Raw genomic sequence first — 13,073 nt, forward strand, 5'->3', positions numbered from 1 at the left:
GGAAAGGCCAAGTAAAATTCTTGATAGTAGCCGTTGATCACTTTACCATGTGGATAGAGGCCAAACCACTAACCACCATCACAGCCCAGCAGGTCCAACAGTTCGTTTGGAAGGATATTATATGCCGATATGGTGTCCCACATACCATCATCACTAACTATGGCCGACAGTTTATAGATAAAGAAGTCGCTAAATTCTACACCGGTCTAGGCATCAAACACATAACCAGCTCTGTTGAACACCCACAAACCAATAGAGAGGCCGAGGCGGCAAACAAGGTTATCCTAGTGGAGCTACGCAAGCGGTTGGACAACGCCAAAGGTCGATGGCCAAAAGAACTAGTAGAAGTGATGTGGGCCTACATGTGTACCCTTCAATCAGCAACAAATGAGTCTCCGTTCAGCCTAGTATACGGTGCATACGCCATGATACCCGTTAAAATTGGTGAACCAACCCTGCGCCGAGAACTATATGACTCTGCCCACAATCATCAAAACATGGCCACCCACCTTGACCTCCTACCCGAGCTAAGAGAAAAAACTCAAATACGCAACTTAGCTGCCAAACAAAGAGCCGCCAGGAAATATAACGCCAACCTATGCCCAAGATCGTTCCCAAAAGGAGACTTAGTTTGGAGAATGGCCAGCAGTGCAAGAAAGAAGGATCGCAAGTTCTCCGCAAATTAGGACGACCCATACCGAATACGTGAAGACGCTGGGGGAGGAGCATATCGGCTTGAGCAGTTATTTGGGGAAGAAATACCTAACACATGGAATGTATCCCATCTAAAGTTCTACTTCAGTTAAAGAAATGCTTTATACCAAACACTTGTAACCCTGGGTGTACTCTTTTTCCTCACCTGGTCTTTTTTCCCTAAGGAGGGTTTTGGCCGAGGAGGTTTTAACGAGGCACCCCAGATTCAATGAATAAACAAAGGGTTCCCAACTTCACGACTATTCTTCACTTCACTTCTCGCATTCGTAATAAGTTCCCCACCCTTACCACAAGTAAGGGGCCTGGGTCGAACAACCTAAACTTCCTGATTAATTTGTGTAAGTTCCTCACCCATACCACAAGTAAGCGGCCTGGGTCGAACACCCTAAACTTCATGATTAATTCGTGTAAGTTCCCCACCCTTACCACAAGTAAGCGACCTAGGTCGAACACCCTAAACTTCATGTTTAATTCGTGTAAGTTCCCCACCCTTACCACAAGTAAGCGACCTGGGTCGAACACCCTAAACATCATGATTAATTCGTGTAAGTTCCCCACCCTTACCACAAGTAAGCGCCCTGGGTCGAACACCCTTAACTTCATGATTAATTCGTTTAAGTTCCCCACCCTTACCACAAATAAGCGGCCTGGGTCGAACACCCTTAACTTGATGATTAATTCAATTAAAATCCCCACCCTTACCACAAGTAAGCGACCTGGGTCGAACACCCTTAACTTCATGTTTAATTCGTGTAAGTTCCCCAGCCTTACCACAAGTAAGCGGCCTAGGTCGAACACCATTAACTTCATGTTTAATTCGTGTAAGTTCCCCATTCTTACCACAAGTAAGCGGCCTGGGTCGAACACCCTTAACTTCATGATTAATTCATTTAAGTTCCCCACCCTTACCACAAGTAAGCGGCCTGGGTCGAACACCCTTAACTTCATGATTAATTCGTTTAAGTTCCCCACCCTTGGCCGGGTCGAACACCCTTAACTTGATGATTAATTCGATTAAAATCCCCACCCTTACCACAAGTAAGCGGCCTGGGTCGAACACCCTTAACTTCATGATTAATTCGTTTAAGTTCCCCACCCTTACCACAAATAAGCGGTCTGGGTCGAACACCCTTAACTTGATGATTAATTCAATTAAAATCCCCACCCTTACCACAAGTAGGCGTCCTGGGTCGAATACCCTCAATAAAAATCGAGTTCGCATAACATCGCATACATCAAAACACTCGTTCACAATTATACCATACCACTAACGCAACACTATCACATAAGTTATCGGCATCCAATAAACAACATAACATATAAAGCATTTATCATATTAAAAACAAAGTAAAATAGTATACGAATTATTACAAACATAGTGTACGGATGATTACAGACATAGAATTCATAACCAGTTTCAAATCATAAAAATAAAGCTCCTACGTCGCCTTATTATCATCACCCTCCACAGCAGCTTCCGCATCCTTCTCCCCCTTTGCCGCTTCCTTCTCTACCTCTGCTTTTGGGCTACTCTCAGCCTCGTTAACAAGCTGGCCATCAACCACATCTTTGTTAACATCAAACCTAGTATCAACTCCATCAACATCCTGATAAAAGAAGGCCGCCTGCCTCAATCCCTTCTGGAACCTGTTGATGTGCTCTTGGATAATACAACCCTTCAAGTCATCAAGCTCCACTTCGGCACCTTCATATTTTTCTTTCAGTTCGTCATAATCCGCCTCTAGGTCTGCTATCCTTCTATTAAGTTTACTCTTCGAATCCAGACAGCGAACCTTCAAGGTTCCCAACCTTTTCTTTTCTTCCTCCCAACCTTCCTTCTCCTTCTTCCATGCAGCCCTCTCCTCCGCGAATTTGTCAACCTTCTCCTACAACTCCTCCACCTTTTCCCGTTTCCCCTCCTTTACTTCCCGGCGATACAACGAGCCAACCTGGCGACTCAAAATCAACGCCTTGCTTCCCAATTCCACCATAGTCCTCACCAGATGATCAGACTCCACACTGTCAATAGAATTGATCACTGTCTTCGGCAAATTGATATGAATGTCTTTCCTAACAGATGTTTTCGGCAACTCTATCAAACCAGCTTCTGGTAGTTTGGCCCCACTCGATCACCCCCGACCCAAGCAAAGCCGCCCTCACCTTCTTCACATCCTTACCCTTACCGGGTCGAGCCGGTAACTCAGCCTTCCTCATGGTGCCGCCATCTACGTGCACCTCAACCAGTGACTCTTGTAAATTTAGAACCTCAATGTTCCCAACTATTTTGGCCTTCGCAGCCATCTCCTTCTTCAATGCTTGAAAAAGCGCCAAGTTCTTCTTCTCGGACTGAGCCATGTGTCCTACAAAAATACACCAAGTTCCGGTTAGTTTAACTTAGAAACATTAAGACAGTTTAAGTCATAAACAAATACCTTCAATATCAATAATCTGGTGAACCGAATTATAAACCCTAACTAAGCCCTTAGTGGGCAATTTATCAGAAAACTTCATCAAGACCTCCACCACCTCCTTATCCGCCGACAACTCGTCGGAGCCCAAGTCCTTGTATCGAGAGGGGCTACCCGTCCAACTAAACGAGAATTTTGTACTCCCATCTGTATTAAGGAAATATGATTTGCCCTCCTCCTTCACCACAACCTTAAAGTAACCATCCTTGAAATGCTTGAAGGACTGTGAAAGCGCGTCCAGTCTGCTAATGCTAGGACGTAGATACAATGACTGACACAAAACACGAAAGGCCTGCAAGTATGCCTAACTGTTCGGATGTAACTGTGTAGGTGCCACGTTGAGCTCACGAAGTACCCCCATGGTGAAGTCATCTAGCGGTAACCTAACATGCAGTTGGGAGAAATGACACATATACATATAAAAGAACTTCTCGGTAGCCCCTTCTTGGCCGTGACAGACACACTCAATGGTGCTCACCCGCTCTAATGAAACGATATCGCAGTCCACGCCTTTCGCGATAACAGGGGTGCAATTTAGGGATGGCAAAAATACCCGTGCCCGCGGATAAAATCCACAACGGATAGTTACTACCCGCGGGTATTTATTACCCGCGGGTAGCGGGTAGCGGGTATTTTAATACCCGCTTATAAACGGGTCGGGTACGGGTATCATACTATCCGTACCCACGGGTACCCATTACCCGCAAAAATTTAAAATTAAAATTTAATTTATATTTTATTAAGTTAAATTTAATTAAAATTAGAAGTAATAGTATATTTTATTATGTCCAATTTAATTATAATTATAATATAATTAAAATTTAATTTAATTTATATTTTATTTTTATAATTTTATATTAAAAAATTTATAAAACACATATTTTTTTAAAAATTGGTGGGTATCGGGTATCCACGGGTACCCGCGGGTATTTTTTAAGCGGATACCCGGCGGGTAAACGGGCGGGTAACGAGCAGATTTTTTTTTGGCGGGTCGGGTTGCGGGTAGGCACTATCCGTGCCCAACCCGGCCCGTTGCCATCCCTAGTGCAATTCAACCAAGAATTCAGCAGATGGGACCACCGGAACAAGGACGACTGGTTACGAACATCAGCCGCTATCCATTCATAACCGGCCTTGGCCGGCCAGTTACTCTGTGCTATTTCTTCAGGAGGGTCTTCTCTCACCTCAGTCACCGTCTCCATCAAAATTCTGCCCACCACAACCACCAGACTAGTACTCTCCTCCTCAATACGTCTACCTACACTCCTCCCGGACTCGATACTCTCACTACTGGAAGAAGACAACGACACAGTATCACTACTACTAGACATACCTTTTCAGAAAAGATGTCGGTAGGAACAAGGAACTAGTCGGACAGGTATAACGCACGCAAAGTCTCTGATTACATAATTCTCACAAATGAACTAACAAACACAAACCCTTCGCGAAATCCACATTTATAAGCGTGAATTCCAAACGATACAACTTCTTCCCACCAAAAAGTCATAACCCATACTGATCGACACAAAGCACACCAAAGGTCATGAATATCAGGAATGACGGCGCAAAACACTTTTTGATTAGACCCTTGACACCCCCTTACCTGCCACAAACCTTTTCCTGTCTTTAGCCTTAACACTGTTCATCACAGCTAAAGGTTGGGGGACTGGTGTACCGCACCTAGTCGGCCCAAACGGAAGACAACAGACGATTATCACCCTTTACCAACATAGCTATGTCGACAAAGTCTGTGGGACTGGTGTACCGCACCTAGTCGGCCTAAGCCGAATAATAGTAGGTGTATCACACCTAGTTGGCCTCCACCGAATAATAAGTAAGCATCATGTGTATGCTAAAAGTACCTGGACCAAAACCACTAAGAAGCGATGCTGATCTAATAAGTCGAAAACAACCATAGCGGCCTAAGCCGTTAAAGGGTGACCAGCTCAGGCCGACCACTCTATACAAACAACCAAGAACTTAGTAAAAAAACATAACATTCCAATACAAGTCACCAGTCTCCAACAACCGAACTAAGGGCCTGGGCTAAGGCCCAAGCCCACCTACGACCCAATCAAAGGCCCAACCCATGACGTGGCCAGACATAATTAATGATCTATAAATGCGCATGGACCCCACAAATTAAATGTACGCATTCATTACTTCCTTAATCACTTGATTTGACTTTTTGAGAGCTTTCGCTGACTTGAGCTTCGGAGTCCCTTCTGCAGGTAACCCTTCCTAGGTCCAAGCAGACATATGCCAACCGGGAAGAGGCCTACTGAGGAGATAGCGGACTATATGGGTAAGGTAACGCTTGTGCCTAACTCATCTTATTTGTTCTCTGCAGGAACAATATTCCTTATTTTAATTCTAGTTATGTTGCACGTCATGGTCATTCTCGACATAAAAAAGATCATGTCACTATGGAACATCATTTTAGGGTGAATATATTTCTTGTTACAGTGGACAAGCACTTGCAAGAATTAAATGACAAATTTAGTGAGCAAACAATGGAAATTTTAACCCTAAGCAATGCTTTAGTTCCTAAGGATGCTTATAAAGCTTTTAACATTGAGGATATATGCAGTCTTGTGAACAAATATTAGATTTTAGTGAGCAAGAGAAGATTAGTTTAAAATTTCAACTTCAACATTTTATTATTGATGCTCCTAATAATCTAGATTTAAAGAATTTATCAACCATGCTTGAATTATGTCAATCTTTTGCAAGAACAGGACGATCAAGGACATTCTACTTGATTGATCGTTTAATTTGTCTTATTTTAACTCTTCTTGTCTCTACAGCTAGAACAAAAAGATCATTTTCTGCAATAAAGATTATCAAAACAAGATTACAGAATAAAATGGAAGATGAATTTCTTGCCAACAATATGATTATTTACATTGAAAAAGAAATAGTTGAAAATTTTAGTTCTAGTTCAATTATTGATGAGTTCACGTATCTGAAGAACGAAGGGCAATCTTTTAGCTATGTGTGCTTTCTTTTTTAGATATCGTTATACTAAATTATGTATTCATTTTTATTGTATTAGTGACAATAATTAAATGTAAATTTTGGACGTATTATTTAAGCTCCCCCAACAATGTTAGTTAAGATCCATCATTGGATGGCTCTACACCAAGTCGAAAAGTTGTCTCCATCTAGAGGTTTTGAAACAAAGACCATTCCGGGATGGTCGGAATGATGGAGAGAATAAGAACTATTGGAATTTGGTTCAAAAAAATATAAAAAGAAAATAAATATTCAAATTAAAATATATTTTAAATGTTTGTTTACTTCAATTTTTTTAAATTCTAATAAATCTTTTTTATATACACTGATAAAAGTTATAATACATCACTTGATCAAAATGACGCAAATAACAAATAATAAACATAATAATAAAATTTTAACATAGATCTTGTATCTTTTCAACTCCAATATATGTTGGATGGTGATAAAAAAAATTCATGGAAATTACATTAAACTTTTATATTGTAGTAAATAAAATTTATTTATACAATTATAGTGAAAACTTACAATATGATTAATAATGAGTTATAAAATAAAAAATAATTAGATAAAATATATTGAAATAGTATTCTACATGATGAAAATAAACAACAAATAAAAATATTAAACACTAAACAAATGTGCGTCTTATAAAAATCAGAGAGACTATTGAAAGTAATCGTACAAAGAAAAATAAATGTATAATTAAGGGTGTGATAAGATGAAAAATATCTAAGAAAACTTTCCAAATAGTAACGTATATATTCAATGGTTGAGAAATAACAAAAGTTATTTTAGCGAAACAAAAAAGTTCTTCAAATGAAACAAAAATTAATAAAAGTAAGTAAATTTTTTTATATTACCTAGTAAATGAAGGGTTTATGTTATTAAACACTTAAACCGAGAGTATTGAACATTATCATGTGAAAGAAAAATATACAATAAATAAAAATATTAAAATATAATATAAATATTCAAATGTGATACATAAAAAATTTTTAATTGGCATACATCATTTTAACATAATTAGGTAAAGGTTGTGATAAAATTAGAGCTGTCAAAACGGGTAACCCAGCCTGACCTGACTCGACCCACCACGGATTGATGATTTAGTAAGTCAACCCAACCCAACTCACGTTTTAGTGAGCCAAAAAAAAATCGAACCCGACCCGGCCCACCACAGGTCGGTGGTTAAACAGGTTGACTCACGGGTTCACCTAACTAAAAAAAATATAATTTTTTTATTTTTTTCAGTCAAAACTAAATTATAATTCTAATTAAAATCTAAATAAACTTTAATACAATCCAAATACAAACCAAAATCAAAAAAATACAAATTATTTATGTGTTGGCTAAAAAAACTAACCTAACATGACCCAAATGTAAAGCCCAACTTATTGAAAAATACTTGTGTGACCCTTTTATCTGCGGGTTGGTGAGCCAACCCAGCTCACCACGGGTTCAACCCGGATGAGCCGGGTCAAAAATCAACCTTTATTGAAATTGTAAAAAAATTCAACCCCACCCGGCCCGAACCCGTGGTGAGCTGGGTTGGCTCGCGAGTTCAAACCCATATTGACAAGTCTAGATAGAATGAAAAATATATTGGAGATGCGAATGAGTTTCATAACAAACCTAATAAGTATAAGAAATAAAAAATAAAAAGCATATATATATATATATATATATATATATATATATATATGGTTACTTAATTAATTGTGAATATTTTAATAATTTAAACGGGGACGGGTATTACGACGGAGATATTTACATTCCCATATTCATACCCATACCTAGTTAATGCGGAAATTTTCCGTCAAAGCAAAGACCGGTTATGGCAATATCTACGAGGGCATGTTTATTTGCCATCTCTACTCACCATGCTAGGCTTGACTGAATATATAATGCAAATAAAAAAAAGAAAAATATACTCAAGAGATGGGTGGACTGAGACATAAGAATTAATTTGTGAGTAAAAGGAAAAGGCAAAATGCCATTTATGGTGCAAATGGATTAAATGACGAATTAAAAAATACCATTGAGAATGGATTTACTGCTATGTGGTTTTTAATAATAATGGAAAAAAAGTTGTTATTTGAATAAAATAAAAAAGCCTGTTGTAACCAATGGTATAGTGTAATGAATAAATTAAAAATGCTCTTTAGAGAGGGTCTGATCGACACAAAGGTATTTGAATTAAATAAAAAGGTCTTCGAACGAGGGTTCAACCAACGCTTAGAGTTGTTAGCTATGTTAGCTATGTTAAAAATATATAATAAAAATATCAATTTTAATAAAAATATCAAATTTAATAAAAATATTTGTATAACATTTATATAAAATTAATTTTTGTTTCAATTTGGAAAGCACAAAATTGCACATTTTTACAAAAATGGGGACTAAATTGAGACAAATTAAAATAAAGGGACCAAATTGAGACTAAGGAAATGACACATGACATAATACTGACACGTGTCACTGTCATTGCCATATCACTCTGACACTGCCACGTGGCACGATGACAGCTTGACACACGGCAATATTTTGATTTTTTTTTAAAATTAAAAAAAAATCAAAAAAATAATAATAAAAAAATCAAAAAATCGAGGAACTGACACGTGGCACTACCTCTAACGGCGTCAACCTTGACTTAAACCAAAAAAACAGAGCACGTGGAGCATTATGTTGTTATCTCCCTCAAACCCGATTCTATTTATAGGACCTATAAGAGATATAAAAGTGCCCAGCTGAAGCGTCACGACCATCAAATGTCTTCAAATCCCACTATCCAAAATAGAATACCTTTGCATTTTTCTAAAGCACAAGTATTATATCAAACATGTCCTCTCTTACACATTGAGACACCTTTTCTGTCAAGTCTCTTCCTCACAGATCTTCCTTGAGCTTGGAGGCTAAGTATTGTAGGAGGACTGAGATGATATCATCCTATAAAAGGACACCATTTTTTACATCATCTCAAACATATGTCAGGCTTAAGGTATGCTAAGATAACCTAAAGTCACATTTAATCAAAGATTAAGATACCTTAAACTCATCTAGATTAGACGAGGCCTAAACAACCTAGGCTTAATCTGATAAGACCCATAAAATTGATATAAAAAGAGGGGGCACCAATTAAGAAGTAGGCACTATTCAAATTTTAATATTATTTATTATAGTTATTTGACGTTTTATTGACTTGAGCATCAAAGTGTCAATGTAAGAACCCCAACCCTTCAAAATTGGAAGGAATTAGAGCAAGGGAAAGACGTCGACTTGAGAATCAGGAGAATAGATATCTAGAACTTGCCAAGACATCTCAACCTTTGTAAGAATAGTTTAAATATTTGAAAGGAAAAAGATGACACTAATAGATCGCCACATATATAGTGCCATAAAACCATTAATGTAGAAGCATTTACTATGAAAATTAGTTTTATATTGTCAACAAGTCACAAACCATTATTATTATTATAATGATAGTTAAGGTAATTATTCTATAAATAAAAATTTGTGATACTATAATTAATTATTATAAATAATAATTTTTTATCGATGAAGAAATGTTTATAATGTAGAAAAAGGTATATAAAAGGAAAATGCTGTGAAACTCACTTAATAGGACGACTTTTATTAGGTTAAGTTTGGGAAAATGGTAAGGAATTCCAAGCTTGGAGAAAAATATTCAAAGAAAACATGGAAAAGATATCACCTTATGTGAAGATTTTACATATCAAACCTATGTCAAGCAAGAAATCTTTAAAATACCTTAATCTTGATTAATTTTTGATGAACCCGAGAATCCTAGTAAAGTTTTCTCTAAAAACTCTCTAATTTCTCTCTAACTATATATATATATATATATATATATATATATATATATATATATATATATATATATATATATATATATATATAATGATTTTAATTTGAAAAACTTGCCTTTAAAATAAGAAAGAAAGATAACTCTTTAAAAAAACATTTTTTGAGCATTTTAATCGATTACATAAGTTGTCTAATAAATTAAAATAGTTCATATCGGAATTCCAAAAAACAAGAACTTGTTGTTTTAATTGATTATATTCGTAACCTAATTGATTAATAGCTTTTTAGTTTCAAATTAGTAACTGAGGTTGCCAACTTACACTACGTTATTGATTTAATTGATTAACAGTAAGAAAATCAAATTTTTCAAAAATCATTTGTTTAATCAATTATATTATGTTCTTAATTGATTTATATGAAAATCATTTTTATTTTATGCAATTTTGTACCTAATAAACATGTATTTTGTAGGGTTAATGTCCATTTGGATATGTTACAAATTTCATTTATTTTGTTCATTGTTTGTATTTTATTTGTAATAAAGAACTCATTCTTTGTTTTGTTAAATTTGACTTGTGACTAATAAATTTTCTATTTTGTATATCTATATATATATATATATATATATATATATATATATATATATATATATATATAAAACCTTAATTTATCGACTTTTGAACGTGTCTCGAAAGTGAATCACAATTTTTTTGTTATTTTTTTATTTATTATTTTCTTTTATTGACTTAAGGGTTAGACGGTCATTTAAAGATATAGTAATAATATTTTAACAAAGTTTTTTTTTTGACATATTTTAATAAACAACCATTTTTGATAAAAGAAATCCAAAAATTTTATTATTTTATTTTTGTAACTCTAATAAAAGAAAGTAATGATAAAAATTTATTTATAATAACTCCACTCAAACTTACAGAAATTAGAAATTAAAAACTAAGAAATAAATCATCTCTTATAAAGAGTTCGATCCAAAAACAGACAATTTTAAGTAAAAAAAATACATAAAATTAATTAATCAACGACCACTAATACATAAGACTAATGGTTGAACGATTTATTAAACATAAGAAATTACAGATAACATGTAAAGCTTTGAATGTGAATACGTAGTTTAGATTTCTTCATAGAAATAGTTCTTGAAAAGCTCCATATGTTCCACTTGAAAGTGTAGAACAAGAATAACAGAGCCATCACCATCTGGACTTTGGGTAATCACTGCCCTCTCTTGTGCAGCTTTACCTGCCAGACCTGAATAAACAGGCTTTCCCCAACCAAAATCTGCTTCATGCATCGGCATACTCAGCCAACTTGTGATGCGTAGGTTAGGGTTTCCAAAAAATAATACATCCTTACCTTCATTTGCTCCAAAGTACAAAGTTCTCGCTTTATTCACATGCTCCTGACCTCTAATCACATCTATCTGTAAAAGAAAAAAATAATTACTTTATACAATTTCGTTTCATATGTTTTTGAACCCCTTTTAATTTAATTAATTTATTTTGTTCATGCTATTTTATTTTAAATTTTTTTCACGTCAAACTATAAAAAAGAAGTGAGAAAGAAAGATATAAAAGTGGTGCTAAATACCTGTGAGCATATAAACTCATGTGTAATCATTTCAACAGCTTCCCTTATTTTCTGAGCAACATGACCCAAAGGAGATGATAAGATTTCTCCAACGTGTGATGATACTGATACTATGGACAAAGCATTTCCAATGTAATTCCTAGGGAGAGGTGGAATGAGTCTATTGCGAATATCACCAGTGAACCGAAGGAGAGTTGGTTGATTCTCATCTAATCCACGAGCCTTAGATGCAGATCTCCATACATGTGCAGCAATAGCTTCAAATCTGCTATAAGGTCGTGACCCTTTTGTTGATCCATCAGCATTGGCCTTGTTCTTCAACTTCCCCACTTGTTCTGCTGTAAGCTTCAACGAAATGGCACTTACCCTCTTGTTTTTCTCAACAGTGTTGTCACTTCTTCCTAATATGAGAGGCATAGGCTTGAACTCTTGGTGATCAAAGCGTGGGGGTGGTGGAGGGGCTGTGAACTTTAGCACAGTTCGATCCAGAAATGGCATTTCATGAGACTCTAATGTGTCTCCACGAGCCAACTTTGCCCATGAGTTGATGAAGTGAATGGCAGAAATACCATCAAACAAAATATGAGATACAGCAACTCCAATGGAAAATGCTTCATTGCCAAGGAAGCTTGTTACTTGCACTAGTAACAAAGGAATATCCTGAATTAAAGTGTTTGTGTAATTGACTTTTGGAACCAAGTCATTGGCGGAGTCACCCAAAAAGTCACCATAATAGTTCACTGTTTTTGTGGATTCTGCTTCAAACAACATGGCTCCTTTTGCATTACAATCCACTTCCCATCTGCCACCTTCTTCTAATCTTCTCAATCTACCAGCCAATGGATAGTAAATGCACAAAATCTTGCTAAGAGAGTTTCTCATCTGTTGGACTAATGCGTCAAGGTTGTGCTTTGCATGGAAAACATAGATGGTCTGTGTATGGCACAGACGCGCCACTTGATCAATATCAGAGAGCCATTCAATACCCTCTGGAGTTGCTTCATTTGGAACCACTGTGTAAGAAGCTTTGATGCTTACCATTTTTTGTCAAAGCTTTCCATATGCAACACACACAAGAAAGAAAATGAACTTATAAAATCATCTTTATCTATAAGGTGGCATTATATGCCGATGGGTCCCATCTCTGATTGCCAATAAACGATGACATTTTCCATATATGTATTATTCCTATAAAAAAAATCAAACTCAGATGAACCTATATGTGACCACAAAATTGTTATCAACACAGACAAAATTCTGTAACATTCATCTCCTACATTAATGTGGCATTAAATGGAGTTAGTTGATTTGGAACTGCTTTGGTGATTGCCATTTATGGACAACTTTCTATTGCAACACACACACATACAAAAAAGGAAAGATCTCAAAAGATCTTCTTTACAATTCACTTTTATTACAACCTTCAATTTCGGTTTCTTTCAT

At 36.1% G+C, this 13,073-nt stretch overlaps 1 protein-coding gene across 1 annotated transcript; it reads right to left on the reverse strand.

Moving 5' to 3' along the window:
• Positions 1 to 10,909: 10,909 nt before the first annotated feature.
• LOC114187628 (spermidine hydroxycinnamoyl transferase-like) lies at positions 10,910 to 12,704 on the reverse strand. Its single transcript, XM_028075923.1, has 2 exons — positions 11,631 to 12,704; positions 10,910 to 11,463 (listed from the first exon to the last, which is right to left on the reverse strand). The coding sequence occupies exons 1-2, from the start codon at positions 12,669 to 12,671 to the stop codon at positions 11,155 to 11,157; spliced, it is 1,350 nt and encodes a 449-aa protein (XP_027931724.1). The 5' UTR covers positions 12,672 to 12,704; the 3' UTR covers positions 10,910 to 11,154.
• Positions 12,705 to 13,073: the final 369 nt, after the last annotated feature.

This window comes from Vigna unguiculata, chromosome 6, assembly GCF_004118075.2.
Source record: "Vigna unguiculata cultivar IT97K-499-35 chromosome 6, ASM411807v1, whole genome shotgun sequence".
NCBI classification, from domain to species: Eukaryota; Viridiplantae; Streptophyta; class Magnoliopsida; order Fabales; family Fabaceae; genus Vigna; species Vigna unguiculata.